We start from the raw sequence: 26,870 nt of genomic DNA, 5'->3' as shown, positions 1-26,870 counted from the left end.
ATTGTCTTGTTCTTCTAGATGACATCCTTCCCTTTTTTGTGTTTCTGTATCTACTCATCGATCCATTCATATTTCTTGACACTATGGCAATTTCTTCTTCAAGAGCTTCCGTGTCATCCTCAATATCGTTCTCAGGTCCTTCTATTGTAGTTTGGAAGGCGACTGTTTTCTTCATCTCTTCCTAACGTGTTTTCTTGAGATGTGTTTTCTCAAATGCTATGAGATCTCCACGTAGTTCATCATATGACAGTTTGTCCAAATCTTAAGATTCAAGTGCAACTACTTTTGTCTGCCATGTGGTAGGCAAACTTCTTAGGATTTTTCGAACCTGCTCACCACTTGAGTAAGGTTTACCAAAGGCTTTCAATACGCCAATGATTTTGCCGAATCTTGCAAATATTTCCTCAATGGATTCACTTTCTTCATCTGGAAGAGTTCATAATCGTGAACCAAAAAATTTATCTGTGTTTCTTTTACTTTGCTAGTTCCTTCATAAGTGACTTTCAATTTGTCCCACATTTTCTTGGCGGTATCACAGCTTGAAATTTTCTCATATTCCTCTCCACTTATAGCATTATAGAGCAAGTTTCATTGTCACGACCCGGATTTTCCACCCTCGAGAGTTGTGATGGCGCCTACTAGTGAAAGCTAGGCAAGCCAATTAGTCCAATTATTTAACCATTTTCATTTTTAATCTCTTAGCAATTTCAAGACAACATAACAAAAGTAGCGGTATTAATAATAATAAAAATAGTACGGAAGACGGAATTTGATAATTTAGATTAATACAAACTGCGAAAGTCTAAGTATAACTCTACCCAGAATTTGGTGTCACAATATCACAGATGGTCTAACAATACTACAAATATGGGTTCGAAAGATAAATGCAAGCTGTTTCAGAAATACATAGAAGAAACAGTATAGAAAGATAGAAGGAGACGCCAGGGCCTGCGGACGCCTGCAGGACTACCTCGGGTCGCCTGAATGGACTGAAGACAGCACCCTCATTGTGGTTCGAAAGCTGCAGCACCAGGATCTGCACAAAGTGCAGTGTGTAGTATCAGCACAACCGACCCCGTGTGATGGTAAGTGCCTAGCCTAACCTCGGCGAAGTAGTGACGAGGCTAGGACCAGACTACCAAATAAACCTGTGCAATTAAATCATATACAGCGGAAAATAAAAGCAGAAATATACAGTTAAAGATGGGAGGGGGAAACATACTGCGGGGAACATTAGATAATAACAGAAAAACAGCAGATAAATCTAAGGATCACCAAAGTTTAATTACCAGCAAGAATCAAAAATAAAAGACAAGTGCACGACATCACCCTTCGTGCTTTTACTCTCGTCCTCACCATAAGAATCAATAAAATCTGCACGGCATCACCCTTCGTGCTTTTACTCTCATCCCCACCATAAAATCAATATAATCGGCACAGAATTGTACATTGTGCGGCACAGCATCACCCTTCGCGCTTTTACCTCACAATATTGGCACGGCATCACCCTTCGTGCATTAACACTCTTAAAATCATACACGGCATCATCCTTCGTGCTTTACACTCTCTCACAGATATCATGCATGGTATCACCCTTCGTGCCTTGCAAAATCGTCTCTTATGTTTTAGGGTTTTGAAAAATGAGAAATAACTGAAAAGTCCCGTTTAAATATACTCCTATCAGACCTTCTGCATAAAAAAGGACCGCGGTCGCGGAGCTCCACCGCGGACCACAAGAAATCGAGCGCGGCCGTGAAGACTTGGCCTTGCTCACCGCGGACCGCACAAATCCCACCGCGGTGGCGAAGGTTCCACTGCGGACCACAAGACCTAGCTTCAGAGACCTGCAACTTCTCTGAACCTGCAACTTTTCCTAAGTGTAAAAACATCCCGAACCTATCCGAAACTCACCCAAGCCCTCGGGGCTCCAAACCAAGCATGCATACTAACTCAAAAACATCATATGGACTTACTCATGCGATCTAATCGCCAAATTAACACCTTTAACAATGGATTTAGCATTAAAATCAAAGAAAATCTCATGAACTCTTAAGTTCCATTTTTAACAACCGATGGTCCGATTCACGTCATTTCAAGTTCATTTCTTACCAAAATTTACGGGCTCAACTTAAATAACATATAAGACTTGTACCGGGCTCCAAAACCAAGATACGGGCTCGATATCATCAAATTCCAATACATACAAATTTCCAAAAACTCTTAAAATTTCAGTTAAACGGTTTTCTTCAAAAATTTATTTCTCGGGCTTGGGACCTCAGAATTTGATTCTGGGTATACGCCCAAGTCCCATATTTTCCTACGGACCCTCTTGGACCGTCAAATACGGGTCCGGGTCTGTTTACCCAAAATGTTGACCGAAGTCAACTTAAATTCATTTTAAAAGCAAAACTTATTATTTTACATAGATTTTCACATAGTGACTTTTCGGACACACGTCCGGACTGCGCATGTGAATCGAGGTGAGATAAAAAGGGAGGTTTTAAGGCCTCTGAACATAGAATTTATTTCCAAAATAAGTGATGACCTTTTGGGTCATCACATTCTCCACCTCTAAAACAACCGTTCATCCTCGAACGGACATAAGAAGGAAGCACCTGAGTCGGAGAAAAGATGGGGATATCGGCTTCGCATATTGGACTCGGACTCCCAGGTCGCTGCCTCAATAGGCTGACCTCTCCACTGAACACGAACAGAAGGGAAACTCTTCGATCTCAACTAACGAACCTGCCAGTCTAGAATAGTTACCGGTTCCTCCTCATAGGACAAGTCCTTGTCCAACTGGACATTGCTGAAATCTAACACGTGGGATGGATCGTCGTGATACTTCCGAAGCATGGACACATGAAACACTAGATGCACGGCTGATAAGCTCGGCGACAATGCAAGTCTGTAGGCCATATCTCCCACTCGATCAAGAATCTCAAATGGGCCAATGAATCTAGGGCTAAGCTTGCCCATATTCCCAAATCTCATCACGTCCTTCATAGGCGACACCCGAAGCAACACTCGCTCGCCAACCATGAATGCCACATCACGAACCTTACGGTCGGCATAACTCTTTTGCCTAGACTGAGCTGTACGAAGCCTATCAGGAATGATCCTGACCTTCCAAGGCATTCTGCACTAAATCCGTACCCAACAACAGAGCCTCTCCCGGCTCAAACCATCCAATCGGCAACCGGCACCGCCTACCATATAAAGCCTCTTAAGAAGTCATCTGGATGCTCGACTGGTAGCTGTTGTTGTAGGCAAACTCCGCTAGAGGCAAGAACTGATCCCACGAGCCCCCAAAGTCAATGACACAAGCTCGGAGCATATCCTCCAAAATCTAAATAGTACGCTCGGACTGCCCGTCCGTCTGAGGATGAAACGTTGTGATCAACTCGACCTGTGTGCCCAACTCACGCTGAACTGCTCTCCAGAAATGTGAGGTAAACTGCGTACCTCGGTCCGAAATGGTAGACGGACACACCATGGAGGCGAACAATCTCCCGGATATAAATCTCAGCTAACCTCTCGGAAGAATAAGAGATTGCCACAGGAATGAAATGTGCTGACTTGGTCAGCCTATCAACAATAAAGAGTAAAGTTGTAACTCACACGACATCAAGAAATATTGTTAATAGTTAACTTTATATGGTTGTCGTTAAGAGTAAAGTTAACTTTTGATATCTATTCAATCAAATATTTATAGATTTACAGGCTTTGACAGAGAAATATCATTATACATGTGTAGAATTAAAAAAAAAATTATTGGCATTCTTAGATTAGAAAAAAAAAATATACCTAAACTTTCCTTTTTTGGTAACTTTATGTAGTATTGTTTAATCTAGTTCCAATTGCAGATTAAACTAAAAGTTACCTTTTGTCACGTTTACTTTCAGAAATAAGAATTTGCGGCACTTTTCTTTTCTGCATATGAATTTACCATCGACGTTTTCTATTGTTTCACGTTTGTCATAGTACGTTTTTTCCAAAAACTTACTCCGTCTTTATCGGGAAAATGGCTAGTTTTGCTCCTAAATTATTCGAATGGATATAATTTTGTCCTTTGCTTCATTTATTACACAAAAAATGCCCTCGTTGTTAGCCAAGTAATTCAAAATTATATTCCTCCTCACTTTCGATTGCTCAATGTCAAATCAGTTTGCCCCTGAATTATTCAAAGTTGGACAATCTTATTCTCTGTTCCTTACAGTTTGCTTAGTAATTAAATCAGTAAAACTAGTCCTGAGCTCTATGAGAGATCGACCCAGGATTCAAAGATCAGATTATATTTGCGGCTACGGGTATTTTTTTGTAGGATTAGAGTTGCCCATAATCATTTTTACTCTTTGTAATAACTATTCCTTAGATGAGCACACTGAAAATTATATTATCTGTGTTTTGGAGTTTTTTATATACCTCTTAGTAATATATTTAATTATGAAAGTACAAGAGGGGGTGAATTGTATATTTCTAAACTTAATCTCTTATTAGTTAACTAGTTTGTCAATTAGTCGACTAGATGTAATGACCTAACAGTTATAATGACAGAAAGTAAGATACAGAAAGTAAGTGCAGGAATTAAAGATACCGGAATTTTATACTGGTTCGGATTCAATGTGAATCCTAGTCCAGTCCCCTTGGGTTGCAAGGGAGTTCTCTTTAGTAAATGCGTTTCTCCGAGTACAGTGGAAATGACTTGATAACTCAGTTCCTCTAACACTCGTTTCTTTTTTATATAATGCCTCACCAGTGTTGTACTCTCCTTTTTTCTCTGATTTGTTACGCAGCAGATCTTAGAGAACTACAATATTTGTTTGCAGTAGAACGAAGAGAGGGTTTTTTGGTTCGATCAAAATATAATTGTCTAAGGTTCAAAGCCGGGTATAAATAGTTTGGTGAAGATTGATTGTTGACGAGGCTTGACAACCCAAGAGATTTGATCCTTGGAAAGAGATTGATTCTATCCAAGAATAAGATAGCTAGTCGTTGCTCTTCCTTGATATCCTTCCTTCAACAGTTGTTTATGATGAAGATTTACTCCTTGATTGTTGGTCCTTCCGAAATTAGCCGCTTAGCAATCTTTACAGGATCTTCGATCTTCCGGATATGATGTCCTTGATTAATGCCTTAAGTTTAGGCTTGCTTGATTCCTTCCATCGCAGCTGTCCGCAATTTTTGTTAATTGATTTCTTTCCTTAGGCATCCAGATTTGCTGATTGATTCATAATCTTTTCTGATTGTTTTCTTTCCTTAAGCATTAAGATTGACTTCAGTGATCTTGTAGTATCTTCTTGATTCCTTGTTCTTCTGTAATTGATTTTGTGCATAGATATATTATTTGCATCAATAAAACTAGATCTAACAATCTCTCCTTTTTTTGATGATGACAAAATAATATATAGGTGTAAAGACGAGTTGACTTCCCTATATTTTACTCCCCCTCAATGTATGCAGTTGACTAGTCCATGGTACTCTCCTCAGTTCATACAGTTGACTAGTCCATGATTAGAGTTGACTCCTGCCAACAGGCAACTGTACCTGTACAGATACAACATATACTCTTCTCCCCCTTTTTGGCATCAGCAAAGAGGGAACAAGCCAAGAACTAAACAGAATATTTAGCATTAAATAGTAGAGTTATAGAAATTATCCAATGGCTGAGAAAACAGCCCAAAAAATAGCACAGCAAAAAAATAAATTATCCAATGGCTGTGAAAACAGCCCACAACCAGCACAGAAAAAACAATTGTCTTAAACAATCACATTAACAGCGCAGAAAATAAGTAAGGTATTGCAGATGGCCTCCTTCAATTGTTCAAAGCTAGCATTGGCTGAGATGCTCACTCCATCCAACCTGTCATGAATTTCCCTGAAGGCTTTGACCGCATTCTCCCTAACTCTGAGAACGACAACTCTAATTTTGGACACATCAGACCCTGTTTCCTTGGAGATGGCATGAATGTCACCAACAGTAGACTGAGTGGCTGTAAGAAGATTTTTGATTTCTGAGAGTTAAAAGTCAATGGCACGAAGCTTGTCACCAAGATCAGGATTACCAAGACTGGGATGAGGAACAGAGGGTAAAGGTTTGGGCTTTATAGGAGCATGCTTTGCTTCACTATCGTGCTTCTTAACCCAAGAGCCCTTTACACTCACATATCCCATACTAGCAAAGGCTCTAGAATTGTCAGACTTTGAAACTGTGATGAAGGGATAGTTGGACCGGAAAATTTGATGAGCTTCCATAATGTGAGTGATTGCCATGCCATAGGGTAGACTGGTGGGATCTTCAGCACTCTTGATCATGAAATTAATAACCCAGGAGGACAACTTGATTTTGATTTTGGTCACAAGGCAGTATACGAAGAAGGTGTCTCTTTGAGAGAAGGTTGAAAAGGAACCAATATGGGGAAGCAAAGTAGTTGCTACAATGCGGGCCAAAACCCGAGTTTCGAAACTAACATCACTGGGACTTAACTGGTTGGGAAAAGAGTCATAGGGACACTCAGCAATACACTATTTGGCTTGGTCAAAAGAAATTTCAAAGTCATCAGGCCAGGTATTTTTAAAAAACATAGGAAAACCAGAACAATGACACTGAAAGAGCGAATCAAACAGAGCACAATCAAGAACAATGCGCTTACCTAACACTAAGGATTCTAACCTATCATGCTTACTAGAACGGAGATTGGCATAGAACATTTTTACCAGGGGTTCATATACCTTAGGCAGAGGAATAGAAAGTAACTTAACCCACCCTTGATGAATAAAGAGGTTTTTGACCTTGCAATTGAGGGCTTCCATGTCGTCAAGGTCGACAACCCTTCCATGAGCAACGGGCTTGTCCTTTAGAGCAATGAAAAGATCCCTATTTGGAGAATCCCAGAAGTTTAGGTCAGATTCGAGAGAGGCAGAAAAATCAACCTTGGATTTCTTTGGGGTAGAGGAAACAGGGGGTTCTTCCATAGGCCGTTTTCCTACAGCTTTTTCTCCTAGGAGTTGAGAGTGTTTAGAGAAATCTCCCTAAGAAGAGGCAAAACCCTCAGAGTGATCGGACCCTAAGTCTACTTGTTCCGGGGGCATAGATGGGGTTTTGCTTTGGAACAGGTCTCTTTATGGTGGAGGCAGAGGGATTTCTGGGATGTTTGGCCATTGAAGGGAAGGGGTTTGATTAGAGCTTTGGAGAGGGGATAACGATGAAAGTGATTGAAAAGGGTTCTCCGCCTTAAGAAGAAAGTTTCTAATGGTTGAGTACAGAAAAGGAAAAGATGTCAGTTGAAGGGACGCGATGATTGGCTTTCCAACTTTGAACGACAAACTGATGTGAAAGAAGAGAAAAGAGAGGGGAAAACGGAGGCGTAATTAATGCATGAGTAAAGGACAATCATTACACCTGTAAAAGAATCAACAGTACATATAGGTCATAAAGGTTATTAGTAAAGCAAGTAATGCCAAGTAACTTTTGTAAATCACAAAATCTCTCCTCTAATAAAGGCTTAGTAAAAATATCAGCTAACTGATCAGTAGTTCCAACAAAAGATATTTCTATGTCTCCCTTAAGAACATGATCTCTAATAAAATGATGCTTGATATCTATATGCTTTGCTCTCAAATGATTCACGGGATTTTTGGAAAGACAAACAGCACTTGAATTATCACAAAAAATTTGTATAGGCTTAAATGAAAGTTCATAGTCACCTAGTTGATGAGACATCCACAGTAGTTGTGCGTAGTATTGTCCAATGGCAATGTATTCAGCTCCAGCAGTAGACAATGCAACTGGTGCTTATTTTTTACTGTTCCAGGATATCAATGCCTTTCCCAGTAATTGACATGAAGCGTTTGTGCTTTTTCTATCGTCCTTATCACCTGCAAGGTCAGCATCTGAAAAACCTTCTAATTTAAGGAGTTAGAGCGAGGATACCATAGTCCATGAGATACAGTCCCAATGAGATATCGAATGATTCTTTTTACTGTGGTCAAATGGGATTCCTTAGGAGCTCACTGAAACATGACGCATTTACATACACTGAACATAATATCCGGTCAACTTGCTATCAGGTACAGCAGTGATCCAATCATTCCACGATATTTAGTTTCATCAACAGGGATTTCCTGTTCACCTTTGTCTAGATTCGTGGAAGGGCTCATTGGTGTGCCAATGGATTTTGCATTGCTCATACCAAATTTTTGAATCAGTTCTTTTGTGTATTTGGTCTGACATATAAAGGTTCCTTCTTCAGATTGTTGAATTTGTAGTCCAAGGAAGAATGTTAACTCTCCCATCATGCTCATTTCGAATTCGCTTTGCATAAGATTTGAAAATTTCTTGCACATAAGAGGGTTAGCACTACCAAATATGATATCATCAACATAAATCTGAATAATGAGGTTACCTTCCGATAACAAGGTAGTGTCTGTTTTACCTCTTGTGAAGCCATGATCTACAAAAAAGGAACTAAGTCTATCATACCAAGCACGTGGAGCTTGCTTTAGCCCATACATCGCCTTAGTGAGCTTGTATACATGGTATGGGAACTTTGAATCTAAAAACTCAGGTGGTTGTTTCACATATACTTCTTCCTCAATAAATCCGTTCAAAAAAGGTACTTTTAACATCCATTTGAAATAGGCTAAATCCTTTAAATGATGTGTATGCCAGAAGAATTCATATGGATTCCAAACGAGCTACTGGAGCGAAGGTTTCATCGTAGTCGACTCCTTCCTGTTGTGAGCACCCCTCAGCAACTAGTTTGGCTTTATTTCTTATGACCTTTCCATCCTCGTTCAATTTATTTCTGAAAACCCACTTTGTTCCGATTACAGAAACATTTTAAGGTTTGGGTATCAGATTCCACACTTGATTCTTATTGAACTGATCTAACTCTTACTGCATAGCTTGAACCCAACCTGAATCTTTTAGCGCTTCCTCTATCTTCTTTGGCTCAACCTGAGAGATTAATGCAACATTTGCTTTCTTTTTGAGAGCTCCCCTGGTTTCATTCCTTCATTTGGATCCCCTATAATGAATTTTTGAGGATATTCAGGCTCGTTTCTCCATTCATTTGGACGCACTACATTGGCAGTTGACTCGATTGGTTGATCTGGTACACTGCTGCTGATTTCACCAGTTGACTCTTTCGCAACAGATATATTAGTCGACTCTTGAGATTTGCTTGTCTCCTGAATTTCTTGAGCTTGATCTTCATCACCTACAGTAATTCCTTTCTCGACCATGGGATTATTTTCATCAAATATAACATGTACTAATTCTTCCACATATAATGTGCGTTTATTATAGATTCTAAAAGATCTACTATTTAATGAGTAGCCCAGAAAAATACCTTCGTCACTTCTTGTATCGAATTTTTCAAGATTATCTTTACCGTTATTGTGGATAAAATACTTACTTCCAAAGGGATGGAAGTAACTGATATTGGAACGTTTACCTTTCCATAATTCATATGGAGTCTTCTTCAGAATAGGCCTTATGAGGCATCGGTTGAGAATGTGACATGTTGTACTTACACTTTCTGCCCAGAAGTGATTTGGTAGTGAATGATCTAGTAACATGGTTCTTGCCATATCTTGGAGAGTTCTGTTCTTTGTTTCTATAACCCCATTTTGTTGTGGTGCAGAGAAATTATGTGTGTATCCCTGATCATTACAGAAATCTTCAAATACCCTACTTTCAAATTCTTCTCCATGGTCACTCTGAATTATTGAGATCAGATATCCCTTTTCTTTTTCAACCTTTTTGCAGAAAACTTCAAATTTTCTTAATGCTTCATCCTTATGAGACAAGACAATTACCAAAGTGAAACGTGCATAATCATCAATAATAACAAAAGCATACCTCTTTCCTCCTATACTAGCAGTTCTAGTAGGCCCAAATAAATTCATATGAACTAATTGCAAAGGTTTGGAAGTAGATACTATATCTTTGTTTTTGAAAGAGTTTCTGGTCTGCTTACCCATTTGACATGCATCACAGATATGAGTTCTAGAAAAATTCAGTTTGGGTAGACCAACAACTAACTCATGTTTGGACAATTTTTCTATCAAATGCATGCTAGCATGACCAAGTTTCCTATGCCACAACCATGGATCATCAGACATAGAAGTTAAGCAAATATGACCATCTATCTTTTCTAAACCATTAAGAATATAAACATTTCCATACCTTTTTCCAGGAAGGACTATTTTACTTGATTCGTCTTCAATAACACAGCCTGTTTTCTTAAAATTTACCTCATATCTTGAGTCGCAAAATTGACTTATGCTCAAGAGATTGTAGTTGAGGCCATCGACAAGATAAACTTCAGTGATGTCACAGTTGTTATTGAAGGGAATTATTCTAGTACCAATTATTTTGCCTTTTGAGTTATCCCCAAACTTAACACTTCCTCCATCAATTTTTGTAACTTCTTTGAACAGGTTTTTGTCGCCTGTCATATGACTGGGACACGCATTGTCTAGATACTATTTTCCTTTGCGGCTTATTCTGTGGTGTTCCTGCAAAATAAAATGATTACTTTCTTTTAGGTACCAAGCTTGTCTGGGTCCTAGAGGGTTAGTGTTACCAGATTCAGAATTATTTTGGTTTCCAAACCCATCCTGAAGCGTTTGCTTTACGAAAACAACAAAAGGAATATCTATGTCCACTTTTGTTACAGTAATGACACTTAACTTCTGACTCACCTTTAGGTCTTTCATTAGTGCTAGTATTAGTCGACTTAGTTCTGGCTGGTCCTTTTCCAGTTAACTTGTAAGTCGTCTGGTTTGACCTAACAGAACTGTGAGTGGTAGATTTGCGCATGCCATTGAGTTGCATTTGTGATTCCTCAAACTCTTCTTGAAGTACTTCTTTTTCGATTTCACATACTTCATGTTTAAGTTTCCAGTCTTTAACTTCTTTAGTAAGTCTCTTAAGCTCATTCATTATTTTTTGAGACTCTTTCAAAATTAAATCAAGAATATCCTGCAATTCATTGCATCTTTCACAGTTATAAGATCTTACCTCACTTGTTTTACCTCGTTCCAAAAAACAGTTTTCATTTTCTTCATCTGAAGTGTCCTCATCTGTCCAGCATCCTGAGGATTTGTTCATTTCATTTTCCAGAATCGTCATGAAGCAGAGATTTGATCTCTTCATGGTCTGAATTGTCCTCATCACTCCAACTTCCGAAGGATTTGTTCTTGTTAAAGCCTCTAGAGATCTTCCTTTTCAGTTCTGGGCACTCGGCTTGAATGTGCCCAAATCTTCCACACTCATAGCACTTTCCATCATTCTTGTCTTGTTCGTTGTATTGCCTGGATCGTCTTGGTGGAATTCTTCCTTTCTTTGTATTCCAGAATCTTCTCATTAATCCATCCATGTTTCTTGATAGCATAGCAATCTCTTCTTGTAGAGCTTCAAGATCATCATCAATTTCGTTTTCAGCTATTTCAGTTGAGGTCTTGAATGCAACTATTTTCTTTTTTCTTCTTGACTAGTCTTCTTGAGATGCATCTTTTCAAAAGCTATGAGTTCTCCTCGTAGCTCATCATAAGATAATTTGTTTAGATCCTGAGATTCCAGTGTGACTACTTTGGTCTGCCAAGTGGTTGGAAAACTTTTGAGAATTTTTCTATCTTGATCACCACCGGTATAAGGCTTGCCAAATGCCTTTAGATCGCTAATTATTTTGCTAAACCTGACAAACATCTCTTCAATAGATTCTCCTTCTTTCATTGAGAAGAGTTCGTAATCTTGATCCAACATGTTGATATGTGTTTTCTTTACTTTGTTGGTTCCTTCATATATGACCTCAAGCTTGTCACACATTTCTTTGGCTGTGTCACAGTTTGATATTTTCTCATATTCTTCAACACGTATAGCATTATGAAGCAAATTTCTCGCTTTATTGTTAACACTTACCACTTCCATTTGCTCTTTTGTATATGAATCTATATCTCAGCAAGTGGTGGAGTAGCAGCAGGTAAGGGATAGTTCCCCTTTTTTATGACTCTCCAAACTTTGACGTCATAGGCCTCCATCCGCACTTTTCAATGGGAGAAATGTTGTCCATTGAAGTATGGTGGTCTAACTTATGAATTTTCTTCCTGAAAGAGAGCTCCTATGATAACTTGATTTGCCATGATCTTTTCTCACAAGCTGTTAAGCAAAAGTAGAATGTGAGTTTTGCTTTGATACCAATTGAAAGTACAAGAAGGGGAGGGGTGAATTGTATATTTTTAAACTTAATCTCTTATTAGTTGACTAGCTTGTCAATTAGTCGACTAGATGTAATGACCTAACAGTTATAATGACAGAAAGTAAGATACAGAAAGTAAGTGCGGGAATTAAAGACACCAGAATTTTATACTGGTTCGGATTCAATGTGAATCCTAGTCCAGTCCCCTTGGGTTGCAAGAGAGTTCTCTTTAGTAAATGCGTTTCTTCGAGTACAGTGGAAATGACTTGATAACTCAGTTCCTCTAACACTCGTTTCTTTTTGATACAATGCCTCACCAGTTTTGTACTCTCTTTTTTTCTCTGACTTGTTACGCAGCAGATCTTAGAGAACTACAATGTATGTTTGCAGTAGAACAAAAAGAGGGTTTTTTGGTTCGATCAAAGTATAATTGTCTAAGATTCAAAGCCGGGTATAAATACTTTGGTGAAGATTGATTGTTGACGAGGCTTGACAACCCAAGAGATTTGATCCTTGGAAAGAGATTGATTCTATCCAAGAATAAGATAGCTAGTCGTTGCTCTTCCTTGATATCCTTCCTTCAATAGTTATTTATGATGAAGATTTACTCCTTGATTGTTGGTCCTTCCGAAATTAGCCGCTTAGCAATCTTTACAAGATCTTCGATCTCCCGGATATGATGGCCTTGATTAATGCCTTAAATTTAGGCTTGCGTGATTATTTCCATCGCAACTGTCCGCAATCTTTGCTGATTGATTTATTGATTGATTTCTTTCCTTAGGCATCCAGATTTGCTGATTGATTCATAATCTTTGCAGATTGTTTTCTTTCCTTAAGCATCAAGATTGACTTCAGCGATCTTGTAGTATCTTCTTGATTCCTTGTTCTTCTGTAATTGATTTCCTACATAGATATATTATTTGCATCAATAAAACTAGATCTAACAAATTAATAGCCTTAGTCGTAGTAATATTTATTTGAATTATCATCTATTTCTCCTCAAATGTCTCATGTTGATTGGAACAATAGAGTAGATCTATAAATACTCTTCTAAAATATTAGATTTTTAAAAGATATTCAATTTATCAAAACAATTGATAATAAGGAACATAGCAAGTATAAAAATCCTTCAGCAAAATGGGTCATAAAAGAATTTTATGACGTCACCTAATACAATAATTACAATTATAAGCAAAATTAGTTAGTATTTGAAAATAAGACAGATAACTTGCCAAAACCAATAAAATCACATTGGTATGTAATTTTTTTTTTTTTTTGCGATATACATAAATTAATTATCTATGCTTTTACCTAGAGGCTATTGTAATTTTTTTCTAACACATGATATTGTAATCAATAATAATTGTGTATCATTTTACACGTAATCCAACCACAAAATAAAGAAAGAAATTTACACGTAATCAAGAGTTAAAGACAATTGTTGCGTGTTCACAATCCACACACGACCACTTAAACTTATCTTAGCTGATGTACCTAATAATTGTTATTTGTTAATTCGCCAAATAATTGACTAATTTAATTTTGTATGCTAAGATAAAAATTTAGAATTAGAATTAAAGAGTTCTCAAAAGATAAAAGTGCCACTTCACTTATTCTTCAAGTTTGAAGCTCTGTAACGTTTGCATGCTCCTTCCACTTATGTTATTGAATAACTTAGATGACACAATTTCTTGAAATATATAATAACATCTATCACCAAAGTCATTTTCTACTAATAACTCTTTCTCAATTAAAAATATAGCTAATCCATTTAACCTTTCTTGAAACACTATTGATCTTAGATAAATTTTTATCAATTTTAATTTTAAAAAATTTCTTTCCACTAAAGCAACGATAACATGAGTTATTTAACATAATTCTATAAGCACTATATGCATTTGGAGCCCACAAGGGTTGGCTGAATTGGTTGGGTGAGTGATTTTCCACACGAGAGACCTATGATCCATTCCCCTCACCGACAGACTCCTCAGTCAGAGCTAGTCACATCGGACTTGCCTGGTGCAGTTTACATTTTCCCTGGATACTATTTTCCTTAACACTTTTAATTCAGAAAATAAATCTAAACCATTAATATCAGATTGATTATTATGCTTTAAGGAACATTTAAGATTATGACAATATTTTTTTAAAATTTTATCATCTAGTGATCTCGGTTCGATATTCATTTTAAATGCGATTTCCTTGACAGAAATCATAGTAGTTGCAAATTCTTTTTTTCTATATTTGTTAAAGAAAAAAATCAAACCTTTTCACTTTAACTTTTTCTTTAAAAAACTTATATATAGCCTACTAGGTATAACAAAAAATGGGGCCCAGGGAATCCTTCCAATGACATCTCAAATAGAGTAAATTCTCATCCTAATTCATTTCATCAAGCTTTTTGGAGAAAACATGAATATTCACATTGTAGATATGTAGTTCTTATGAAATAATTTGTATTGTAGGTCGTTTAGTATGTAGTCATTACATAAAAGTGACGTAATAAACTTCACATAACAAATGATTGATAAAAGAAAAAGAAACCCCACTAAAGAGCCGTGCTTTCATTTAACTTTAACGGGCATTAGAGAAAACAATGTATGCATTAGCTTTTGGTATTACGAATTTTTTGTTTGGTATACTTTTTTAATCTATATATTACTAATGCAAATATCAATTATATAACCTATTTGGTATTATCATACGTATAATTAATACATAACCGACCGTGGTATTAGCAATATCAAGGCTATTAGTGCATGCATTATCGTGGTTAAAGATGAAACTGTCTTTAAAGTCCCTTAAAACTAAAGAATATGGAGAATATTTTTGTAAACAACTAATTTTCCTAAAAATTATGCAATGCCTTTTAGTTTTTACCAAACAGTGGATAAAAAATAATATCTATATAACTAATACTTGCATTACTAATTAATGCATTAATAATCCATGTATTACTAATACACCGTAATCAACACTATTCTTATACACCTACCAAACGACCTCTAAGATAAATATATAAATCCTACTATCGAGAGCTTAACTTATATGGATTAAATTATCAGTATTTATTCATTATAACATATTTATTTCATATAATATATAGTTACGAAATTAATTTAGCATACTTAAACAGTTCGTCGTTTTAAGTTTTGAAATTATGAAGAGAAAAATAATAGTATACAAAAGTTATGAAATTGGAAAATGAGAATAATATTAGGACGAGGAAGAAAAAATATAAATAGACATCGTGTTCAATCCTTTCAAGACAATCTTCCGCGCACCACACACACACCACCTTCTTTTTCTCTCTCCTCTCTGTCTCCTTTCTCTCTCTCTCTCTGAATTATTTGTAATCTGGACCAGCTGGTACGAGGAAGCAATTAAGGGAGAAATGTGATAAAAATCAATGGATTCAACCCGAGATTCTCTGGTAATTCAACAAACTCAATCTTCCTTTTTTTCAAAAAAAAAATATAATTTTCTGGGTATTCATTGATCTCTTATGATTTCTTCAGAGTTCGAGTTCATTGACAATCTCAGAGAAAATATGTGCTGCATTTTTCCCAATAATAGCACTCATTGAAGCTTTAATCTACGCTGCTTCTGGTTGCTTGGAATGTCAGCACTTGTACCGTCCCAACAAGAAGAAGTTGGGTTATGATTATACCGACCTTGCCCGTCTTGCCAACGAATCTCGATGTAATTGATATTCCCCTTTTCCTTTTTTTCCCCTTCTTTTTACTGAAATTCTTTTTTTTTTTGGAACTGAAAAAGGTTGATTTTTTTTTTTTTTTTTTTTTGTTGTTGTTGTTGTTGTGGTTGTGAATTTGATTTTGCAGTTAATGTAAATGAAGTGGAAGCATTATACGAGTTGTTTAAGAAGTTGAGTTGTTCTATTATTGATGATGGTTTGATACATAAGGTGAGCTTGTTTCCTTTTTGCTTTTGGTTTTGTTGTTATTACTCCTTTTTATTACTTGATCTGATGCCTCCTCTACTCGATTGATAATTTGGGATAACAATGTTCTTTATTCCTTCTTTACTAAATTGGCAATGTCAGTTCTGCCAAGTTTTTAGATCTTTGAAAATATTGTCTTGTTAAATTAATCTTTTGCTTTCTTTTTTCAGGAAGAGCTTCAGCTAGCCTTATTTCAAACTCCATATGGTGAGAATCTCTTTTTGGACCGGGTAAATGCTCTAAAACTTTTGTTCCTAGTTCATCTCATGTTCTCTCTTGGAAGATCTGTCTCCTTTTCCATAATAATAATGATAATGCTAGCACATTATAAGTGGCTAATAGAAGAACTTAATTTCCTAAAAATACCACTTTAAGTGCACTTTGATGCTTCAGTATCTCTGGATGCATTGGATTGATTATACTTTTCCTGATCACAGGTTGATGCCAAATAAACTGATACCTTGGTGTTTGTAGTCTATTTTATTCACTCTGTAAATTTATGTAGAACTCATGTGCATTCCTCATTATGTTGAACAGGTATCATTGTTTGATTCCGGAGACAAACCCTAAACCTAATCTACATAAGACAGTCATTCCGACCTTTTAGTAACCTTATTTGTTCCATCTGAATTTCGTCTTACTCTAAATAAGTTAAGCAACTATGTTTTTATTTTTGTGGTTCTTTGCATGTAGTATCTTGTTCAAACTATATTGAGGACATGCTCCTTTCTAGTGGTTGACACACAAATTGGAGATATCTTTAAAACGAGGAAAGGTCTATAAGAAATCTGCCTTGCATCAACTTTGCCTTACCTTATTTCTTCATCAATAACCGTCTCTAGCTTCACGTTAATGAACTTTCCAGTTCCTTTTCTGCAGGTTTTTGATCTTTTTGATGAAAAGCAGAATGGAGTCATTGAGTTTGAGGAATTTATCCATGCACTTAATATCTTCCATCCCTATGCTCCAATAGAAGACAAAATAGACTGTAAGGGGTGCAAGGCGTTCTTTTAGTTAATAGTAACTCAAGTCATCTGATGCTTGTAACTCATTGTAATCACTTTTCTTTTTGGTTCTCTTGCAGTTGCCTTTAGGTTGTATGATTTACGACAAACTGGGTTCATTGAGCGAGAAGAAGTGAGTAAACAAGTTTGAAATTCTTTTTTAATTTACTCCAAAGATGTGATAGTACCAGATGCGTTTAAAATAACTACCTTCGATTTAAGTCTAGCAATAACTGATAACCTGCACTCTTTAGTGTTTAAGTTCTATTCACAAATACTGGGAATGATTGGAATATAGCTTTTTCTGCCATAATTGCACGCATAAACTATATAACTTCAACTAGTTGCCACCAATGTGAACCCTTAACTTATTAGAAAAAGAACTAAGTTGCCACCAATGTGAACCTAGAAAGTTGATTGGTTCTGAAACTGAAAGCTGGAATATAGATCTGATGATGTCTCAAAAACTATTCTGGATAAAAAATGATTGATTTGTAAAGTCAGATGGGAATGTGAGTAAAAGTGATTATTCATAAACTCAGACCGGATTATACATCTGAGAATATCAAACTATTGTTTTTTCCTTTAAGTGGGACAGACGAGGGAGACCACACAAGGGTTCATACAGGATATTTACTATAAATCAAGTACTTCAACTTATTAAAAGCTGTTACAGCTAATATATGAGAAGTACAAGTGTTGAAGTTGATATTTGGCAGCAGTTAAGATGCTATGAGGACCAATTTTTGATAGCATTATATACTTAGAAAGCACGTTGAACTTGCAAGCTTTCCCACACCTGCTCCATTTAATTTGATCAACTCCATAGCTGATAAATACTGATCCAAAACTTGATCAGAAGTCATCATTTATCCTTCTATTAAGGAAGAATGCCCTCCTTTTTTTCTTCTGTTGTTGATTCATTTGAAATACGGACACTTAGTTTCATGCAGTCCTGGTTAAATAAAGTACATATGTGGATCATTGTTGTAACTACTGAATGTTTGTGCATATATTGATGCAATAAAGGTTGCAATCCATAGATAGCCTTTGAGTTTATGGTAACTGAAATCGGGAATGTTTGGTCTAGGTTGTGTGAGTCTTTGGGTGGGAGAGAGAAGAGGCAGCTTCCAGAAAAGCGTGACCAATCTTTCCTTGAAATCCATATGCATGCTTTCAATTATTTTTAACTTTCAGCAGAATCTCCTTGCAATGTTCTGTTTATTAAAGTTGACATCTAATTTAATTCTATATTTCTACATACTTTTATCAAATGAATTGATCGGAAAGTTTCCTCATTTAGGTTAAGCAAATGGTAATTGCAATTCTGATGGAATCTGAAATGAAGCTATCTGATGAACTGGTCGAGGAAATTATTGATAAGGTATGCTTTCGCCAAGGTGAATCTTTTTTCTGAAACTATGTCTGCATCATAATATTTATGTCTCCATGTTTCCGACAGACATTTGCTGATGCTGATTCCGATGGAGATGGTAAGATTGATAAGAAGGACTGGAAAGACTTCGCCATTAGACACCCCTCATTGCTGAAGAACATGACCCTTCCCTATTTGAAGTATGTTAACTGTTCTTCTGTATCGTGGCTTCTGTGCTTTTATTATTGTTGATTCAACCTCCATGCAAGCCACCAGATATTAGGTCTTTTTCTTTTCTTTCTTTCGCTATACTTGTTTTGCTAAATAGGATGGAGTGGCGAAATAAAATGAAGGAGAAACTAAACCCCCAATGACCACTCTATACAGAAAAAAAACATTCTCATTTGGTTCAGGAGAGAATAATTGAAGGTTAATAGGAAAAAAAAATTCTGGTGTTTCGATCCCCAAATAAAAGAAGGAAGCTTGTAGTACTACTCATTATTTCCTGAGTAGTTTGAAGCTTGTAGTACCTACTCATTATCGCCTGAGTAGTTTATCTTGTGTATTCCTCTTTCTCTTTTGCCTTTGGACTCTATTCTGTTTGGTGGGTCATCTGATCGATCAAATTCTCTCCTCTCAGAGGAGGCCTTATTATGTGGCCGAACTAAAATTGCTGTTCTTCTGTGTTGTTTTGCTTCATCTCTTTGGTAATAAATCAGAGAAGTAAATTTTTTTTGCTTTCGTGAAAACCCTTGCATTTCCTAGTCAGAAGGAAATCTTTGTAAATGTTGATTTCTTGTGCTTCATTTTACAGGGACATTACTACTGCATTCCCAAGTTTTGTTTTTCATACACAAGTTGAGGACTCGGAGAAAAGCCATTTGTTGTGACAAGTGGTGTGCTAGATCATAGCGTTGCGATGTGATTGGAGCTGGGAATTCCTTTAATCTGGTTAAATACTTTCAGCCATTGCAAGAAATGTCCTCCATTATAGCAGGGGGCATGCTGGTCATCAAGTCTAAAGCAGCAGCCAGCGGCTTTTCTTCTGGTGAAATGGCCTAAGCTGCCATCGGCATCTCATTTATTTTCACAATCAATCTGTAAAATCTCTTGTATATGATGGTGATTAAGAGTATTGATTAGTGAATCTTCAAATGTATTCCCCCCCAAACCTATGCACTCTTGTTAGAATATGCTGTGTGTACTTACACCCACCCACCCCACCCCCTCAAAAACCAAAAAAAAAAAAGCCAATTGCCATGTATATACATTTTTGCCATTATTGTTTCTTTTGGTTATGAAAAGCTGGTCTGTTCTTATTCTACATCACTGCTGTATAGAGATTTTCGTGCTATTTTTCAATCAATTAGAAAGTTTGTTCGTTAGAGTCAAGTGGCTGTTTCTTTATAGTGTTTTCACATGCTTCCAGTTCAGAAATCCTTCCTTTTCATGAATTGCCATTCTAGATGTGGTACAGTTTTGGCTGGATTAGCCTGACTGTCTGAGTCAGAACGTTCCATTCTTTTTAGAGTATTTATTTTTGACATGATCATTTGGTTGAGTTTTTTTAATGCCATTATCTAACTTGACTCTTTATCTCATCCAGTAGTTTCAGAAGGTTGGCAATATTAACTGTTGGTCTTGTTTTTAAATAAACTTCACCGGATATTTTATTTTTTTTTGAACAAAAACTTCATCGGATTTTAGTATGTTGGTTTTGAAAAAACGAACGAGTTATTTGATACATGATAAAATGTACAATGAGTGTAAATAAACTTTTAAAGAGTCACTGGTTCACAGACAAGATAAGATGGGAACATATAGCACAACATATTATAATAAGGATTAACGGATTTTGTAATTCAGATCGAGTTAAAGATGTCAATCAGTATATGCCCCCGAAAGCGTTTTCTGTAAATGTAATAAAACAAAATTAACAGGTACACTTGATTTTTAATATGTTAGAAACGCTTTTAAACAAAAATAAATTGTAAAATTCAGAACAATTAATATATTAAGAGAGAATAGTAAAATAACTATATGAGAAAAATGCTATGAACTCTTTCATGACCCATACCATATTGGTGTAATTTCAGTTTTCAACTTTTGTGTCTGAACTAATTATGGATCAACTAATGGCTACACTTATTAAAATTCTCGTTGCTTTTGCTAAAAGAAAAACAAAATCATGTTGTTAAAATATTCTGACTTCACTGGAGTATTTTTGGCTCAGAAATAGATATTTAGAGACACATCCTGGCCTTCCCAGGAAGAAAGGCAAGGGGTCTCCCTTACTTAAGCTCCGTTGTTTAATTCTTCTGGGAATTTTCGTCATTCATTAATATTGACCTTTGAAATATCTAGTCAAATACATTTCGTCATTCATTTGTTAATATTGGCTCAGAAATAGATATTTCGTCATTCATTTGGTACTTACTCTATCTAGTCAAATACATGGAACACCTTTGAAAACTTGTTGAACAGTATTATTCTATAATGGTGGTGTCCGGCCAACTTGCAGCTGCTGAAGCCATAGGCAGGCAAAAGAAAACCTGGCGAACTGAAGATCTTAGTAGCCAGAAGGAAAGAAAGCAAAAGCGATTCCCGTAATAACAACGGACAAAATGGGAGTTGCCTAAACCATAAAACGGGATTGTGGGAGGGCAATACAAGCGTTGTGCAGCTACCGAAGCAGTCTGAATGCTGCACCCAAGATAGCGAAAGTCCAGTAGCCGCACCTCTATTAATCCACTAGATATCTGCTATCTCCCATGAGCATAGGTATTGAGCAACTCTACCTACGAAGACTCGAGCAGATGAAAAAAAATCACCAAATATTTTCGTCTCTGCTCTAATTTGTACTGTCGTCTCTCATGATTTGCTAGACTAAAGTGTTAGCTTGAATATATTGTTATTCACAAGAATATTCTATGGTTCATATAAATGGATGGTTATGGCACTAAAATTATGTGTCATCTTTTCAAAAAGATTTTAAACATCAGGGTTCAAACCTTGTGATATCAACAGATAGATTTCAATATGGTGGCCTTTAGGCTATGGAAGGCTACAAAATGTGGAGCATGATGAAGTTCGTGGAAGGCACTGATAAAAGCTCTGTGTTAAGGGTAATTCGATAACTTCACTTAGAAAAGAAAGGCAAACATAATGAAGAGATTTCCACATTCTTCAGGAATAACTACAACTTAATAATCAGCAATGCACATTTCCATGTCATTTCTCTTTCATTTGGTACTGGCAATTTGGTTATCAAATTCACAATTTCGGGTCACACGAGGTGTCATGATGCAGTTCTACCTGGAGCTCTTGGCGCGTTAAGAATTAAAAAGTTTAAATCTTGTAGCAGTGTGATACAATAAATTAGGAATCCAACAGATTTTTTACACAGTAAGTACCAAAAACAAACCATGCTAAAAGAAGAAGCGAGAACGCCAACAATGCTACCAAAAACGGCCATCCCACCATGAAAATGCCAAAGCATACAACTAGAATAAAAGGTGAAAATGATCTCAAGATTGAGATGTTGTCAACCCAATGTCCTTTGAACAATAAAAGAGCTCCAACATTGATCATGTTCCAGTTCATTGATCCACCATAAGAGAGCCTGTTCAGGCAATTAGCGAGAAACGAATAGCTGTTGCATGTGAATAAGTTATACGATTTGTGCTCAAAATGACGGATACTTGATTGAATGGCATCATCCCAAGTAACTGCAGACCCAAACTCTGTGTGTTTATAGCCATGCTTGCATGTGTGCGCAGCAAGGTTTCGTGGAAAGCAGCACTGTCCAGGAATTCAACAATCAGCAATTCTGTCAGTATTATATTGGTAAGATAAATCAGCTCTATTGCTTAAGAATTCTAACATGTGAATGAAAAAACAACACCAATGCACTAAGGGAGATAGGAGTGGTTAGTGCGTGGAATACAGGAATAATGCTACAACTAACTGTTGAAAATATAATGAATTAACAAAACAGTATGCCCTCTAACAATTTAAACTTTGAGATGAGGTAGTTACATAATATAACATGATATCCGAGTAGGCAAAGGTCCTGAATTCAATTATCATTGCCGCACATTATCAAAACGAATTTTCACATGTTTAGCTCACACGTGAGGGGGCGTACTGAAAACATAATATATTAACTAAAATTGAATTCTCTCTTATTGCTGCAGCCCTTCCTTTTATTTTTCCTAAGCCGAGGGTCTTTCTAAAACAACCTCTCTACCTTCTTGAAGGTAGGGGGGGTAAGGTCTGCATACATAATACCCTCCACAAACCCCACTTGTGGGATTACATTGGCCTGTTGTTGTGTTCTCTCTAACAACTTAAACCTTTAAATGTGGTGGCCACACAATTCAACAATAACAATTCAAAGGCTTAGAGCATGTCACAAGAAGTTATACCTGCTTTCTGTGTAGTTGAAGGTATTTGGCCACAGAACCGAATGCAAAATCATCAACATTAATAAAGTTGGAACCAGAAAAGCCGACAGCAGTACCATCCTCTGTGCATATTCCTACATGTCCAATGAAAGGTGCCAACCATGAGACCACTGGTAGAGGAGTCCACACTAAACAACAGGGGAACTTAGCATTCTCTGGATCTATTTCGTTAAGAGGCCAAAATTCATGCTGAATGTCTTCGACTGTTCTTATGCTCTCCACTTTGTAGGCAGGTTCCAAATCCATTAAAGAAAGTCCTCCTGATGGCATAGGGCAATATACAGTTTTGCAGTCATGAAAAAGAGGTTTCTGTTGCACGAAAAGAAGAAAAACAAAAGTCAGTTGAGGCAGCTATCAAAAGACATTAGGTATCAATTGTCCTACTTTATACAACTGCACCAACTGATCAGCAGATGTAGCATCAACATCCATGGCTGATGATGGTTAAAGAAGTTTGAAAATGAAGATAAAACATCTAAAAATAATAAGAAACTTCATTGGATACAACTCGTATTCATCAATTCTAAGAAATGGGAAAGTTCTCTTCCATATAAAATGCGGTAACTGATACCATTCCTTCAAGCTTACAGTTAATGACTGGTTTCAGTAAAATTTCAATCACAGCTTAGAGAATTGTACTCTCTTTCTAGAGTTTTGACTGCATGGTCTCAGTGTCCCTATTTAGCATGGAATATTAAATCTTCACAATAATCTGCTCTACAGCTCACAGCAAACTTTCTGTCGATTCCCTTTCTTCCATAGTGATCCTTTGCACTGTTGCTATTAAATTTTCAGGTTTGTGCTTCCTTATAAAAAGGAACATGGGATATTAGATCTTCACAATGATCTGCTCTACAGCTCACTGCAAAAAATTTGTGTCGATCTCTTTCTTCCCCAGGAATCCTTTGCGCTCTTGCAATTCAATATTTAAATCCAGGTTTGTGCTTGCCATTTGAGCTGCATATGTGGTATTTTGGTATTCTTGTGAAATGACTAAGTAGAATTCTCTGAGTTGTTTCTTAACTTAAAAAAAATCAAAGTATTTCTCTGGTGATTCCTAATCCTGCTCTTTTGGGTTTCATTTTTTGGATAGTGAGAAGTGGCTTCTAGAAGTAGGCAACACTTGGGATCTGCTTATAGCTTTGAAGAACGACAAACAAATGACAGGTACTGGTAAAACGTATGTTTTGTATTCAATCACACTGAATGATTTCACACTACTATGTTTTTCCATTGACTGACAAAATATAATTTTATTGCTAACACAACATCAAGAAAGAGCCTGAAACGTTACAAAAGAATGCATGGTATGCTAGAAATCCAAGGAATCCAAGAATTCCAACATTTGATCTGAATCATATACAGCCTGTCTACTACACCAAAAATACTAGTTTTGTAGACATTTGAACTTTACAAAAGACGAGGATTAGCCTATCATTTCTCTTTAACCATACTGTCCAGAATACATGTGGAGGGATGATTTCAGAGTATTTAACCCTAATAAAGTGTGCCAGTGCAATGGAATCATCATCTAGATGGGAATCAACATTCCTATCAACAAGTTGCCTCGAGCAAAAGATATTGTGTGAATGAATGACACTATACCTCTATATTTGAAGTCAGATATGAGCCACAAGAAGTGGTGCTTGGAAAACAGAAGAAGCATTTTTAGCATTAAATTACTAGGTATGTTCAATAGTCCATGACATTGTAGATCTGAAGTAGCAAGAAACTAAACAGATATAATACTGCCTCGGAATAATTTCCCAACCTATTTCAACTAACAGACAGGAAAAGAATCTGAAGGGGTTTTAACCTTTCTATCCCAGGTGTGTTCTGTCATACGCATTTCCTATTATTTAAGTCCAAACTTCCAATACTAGTGTTCTTATAAGTCACGTGCCCAAACATTTATAGAATCTCGAGTCAGAGGGGGATGACAGTACAACAGATCCGCAGGAAACGAAATGGGGGAGCTCATTGGGTGCGGAGATTCAGGGAAAACCTACTGGATTGAGAAATAGCTTAGTTACAATGTTTGATTGACTTCTTTACAAATGGAATCAACACTACTAGCTAGGACACTTGGAGATGGAGATTGGAGAGAGAAAGAAGCGGTATGCTCTCAGTTAAATCATACTTCCACAGATTTTCTGGTGATAAATAGTCAGGCTCCCAATACCTATTGGACATGATTCCAAGGGCACCAAGGAATATGGCTTTTTTACATGGTTTACAGTAAAGGGGGTCATCTTAACAGCTGAGAACTTGAGGAAAAAAAAGATCATACATGTCAGTTGGTGCTTCATGTATAGATGCGCAAACATGTGGACGACCTACTATTGCATTTTCATGTAGTTACCAGATTGTAGTTGACGGAAACAGGGGCGGAACCACGGTGTTGCTTATAGGTTCACGTGACCCTAGTAGCTTTTGCTTAAACCTTGCATATACACATAAGAAATCCACCAAATATCTATAGATATTTGACTATGGACCCATATGTTATTGTAGTATGAACTTGAGGTCGTTGTAGGAACCCATAAAACTCAAATCCTAGATCTGCCTCTGGATGGAAACTGGTCCCGAGTACAGTGACACTACTATTATATCAGCACAAAAAATAAAAAAACAAGTGGAAACAATAAGATTTTCTGCATTGTATTTTGATGAATTTTGCAGTGATATAACTTCCTTTTGGCTTCTTACTGGACAATTTGAGAAGCTGCTAACTAGGACCTACTAAAATTGTTTTAGGACCTAACCCCCACCCCAGCCACCCCGATTAACTTTATTGGATGTCAATTGGTCACATTTTATTCATGAAATGGGTTGGATTGGTATTAGTACGGATGCGGGAAATTCATTCTATTAGATCTAGGAAGTACATTCGATCTTATAAGTACCTTGTGATAGAATTGAGAGCATCCTCTCCTCTTTGCAGCTTAAAATAAGAGAATCTTAACTTCATAGTTAGTTAAGACTGCATTGCACTCCCTCCCAAGAATATCTCACATTTGCAGACTATCTACCTAAATAAGAAATATACCAAATTCATATGATCAACGATTTAGTAGAGAATTGAAAAGGCTTATTTCACTTGGCACCGAAATATGGTGCTTAAACAATCATTTAATGGTTCAAAACCTTAATCCCTTTTTCTTACTTAAAATATCAACATCAAGAATGACATTTTGATGTATACTGCAGAGAATAAATAAAGATGGAAGAATCAACTAACTAAATTTCAGGAATGAAAAATAGGAAAATGCACCTGCAAATAGTCGGTAAATGGGGCACGGAATTAAAGTGATAAAACTCAGCAGCTTATACGACAAGAAGATGATGAAACTATACCTGAATGAGTAAGTTGTATAGTTTTATACTTCCAAATTGTTCTTGAAAATGGCAAATAGGGTTGATGAAGAAGAACGGGAAAATATTTGGTTGATTTCTTTTCGCATTTATTCATCATCATTATTATTATTATTATTATTATTATTATTATTATATTGATTAATACTAATAATACTATCTTCTACTTTCAGATATTATGGGGAAAAACAGAAGTTGGGTTAGATACATGAACCTGGCAACACCGACCCACCTGTGGTCCCCACTTTATCTGTGATTTTTTTGATTTTCTTTTCGTTCCTTTTTTTAAAATTAATTCTCAAAGTTTGAACTTCTATATACTTTTCTCAATATTTTAATACAACATGCTTTCATAACTATTTTTCAAATGCCAATCTAAACTAAAGGGGAAATCAAGTGCTCCTTTAATCCCTATTTATATGACATCCTTGCTATTTAATTACATTTGAAAATATTTTATTCATTCTCATAAGAATATCATTT

General features: G+C 36.5%; 2 protein-coding genes across 5 annotated transcripts; one reads left to right on the top strand and one right to left on the bottom strand.

Moving 5' to 3' along the window:
- Window positions 1-15,463: 15,463 nt before the first annotated feature.
- Window positions 15,464-19,870, top strand: LOC107817068 (calcineurin B-like protein 10). Its single transcript, XM_016642847.2, has 9 exons — window positions 15,464-15,639; window positions 15,725-15,908; window positions 16,049-16,131; window positions 16,338-16,397; window positions 17,047-17,155; window positions 17,252-17,304; window positions 18,475-18,555; window positions 18,634-18,746; window positions 19,361-19,870. The coding sequence occupies exons 1-9, from the start codon at window positions 15,616-15,618 to the stop codon at window positions 19,434-19,436; spliced, it is 783 nt and encodes a 260-aa protein (XP_016498333.1). The 5' UTR covers window positions 15,464-15,615; the 3' UTR covers window positions 19,437-19,870.
- A 2,008-nt stretch (window positions 19,871-21,878) lies between these two features.
- On the bottom strand, window positions 21,879-26,521 carry LOC142172988 (protein REVERSION-TO-ETHYLENE SENSITIVITY1-like). 4 transcript variants are annotated; one of them, XM_075237952.1, is made up of 4 exons: window positions 26,370-26,492; window positions 25,919-26,044; window positions 22,974-23,321; window positions 21,879-22,347 (listed from the first exon to the last, which is right to left on the bottom strand). In XM_075237952.1, the coding sequence occupies exons 3-4, from the start codon at window positions 23,280-23,282 to the stop codon at window positions 21,925-21,927; spliced, it is 732 nt and encodes a 243-aa protein (XP_075094053.1). In that variant the 5' UTR covers window positions 23,283-23,321; window positions 25,919-26,044; window positions 26,370-26,492; the 3' UTR covers window positions 21,879-21,924. The 4 variants fall into 4 exon arrangements, with proteins under 4 accessions (XP_075094053.1, XP_075094328.1, XP_075093628.1 ...); XM_075238227.1 differs by having other exon boundaries at window positions 26,287-26,472; XM_075237527.1 differs by lacking the exon at window positions 25,919-26,044 and having other exon boundaries at window positions 26,370-26,521.
- Between the last annotated feature and the right edge of the window lie 349 nt (window positions 26,522-26,870).

This window comes from Nicotiana tabacum, chromosome 1 (assembly GCF_000715075.1).
Source record: "Nicotiana tabacum cultivar K326 chromosome 1, ASM71507v2, whole genome shotgun sequence".
In the NCBI taxonomy this organism is placed as follows: domain Eukaryota; kingdom Viridiplantae; phylum Streptophyta; class Magnoliopsida; order Solanales; family Solanaceae; genus Nicotiana; species Nicotiana tabacum.
This window is presented reverse-complemented; position numbering and strand designations above follow the sequence as displayed.

What these genes read in the sequence shown, in the direction of transcription:
- LOC142172988 (XM_075237527.1), bottom strand. Translation starts at nt 23,282, where the DNA reads ATGCCATCAGGAGGACTTTCTTTAATGGATTTGGAACCTGCCTACAAA. An exon ending in TTCAACTACACAGAAAGCAG is followed by an intron (nt 22,348 to 22,973) that starts GTATAACTTCTT and finishes ATTCCTGGACAG; the next exon opens with TGCTGCTTTCCACGAAACCT.
- LOC107817068 (XM_016642847.2), top strand. Translation starts at nt 15,616, where the DNA reads ATGGATTCAACCCGAGATTCTCTG. An exon ending in TCTTGCCAACGAATCTCGAT is followed by an intron (nt 15,909 to 16,048) that starts GTAATTGATATT and finishes TTGATTTTGCAG; the next exon opens with TTAATGTAAATGAAGTGGAA. An exon ending in AATAGAAGACAAAATAGACT is followed by an intron (nt 17,156 to 17,251) that starts GTAAGGGGTGCA and finishes GTTCTCTTGCAG; the next exon opens with TTGCCTTTAGGTTGTATGAT.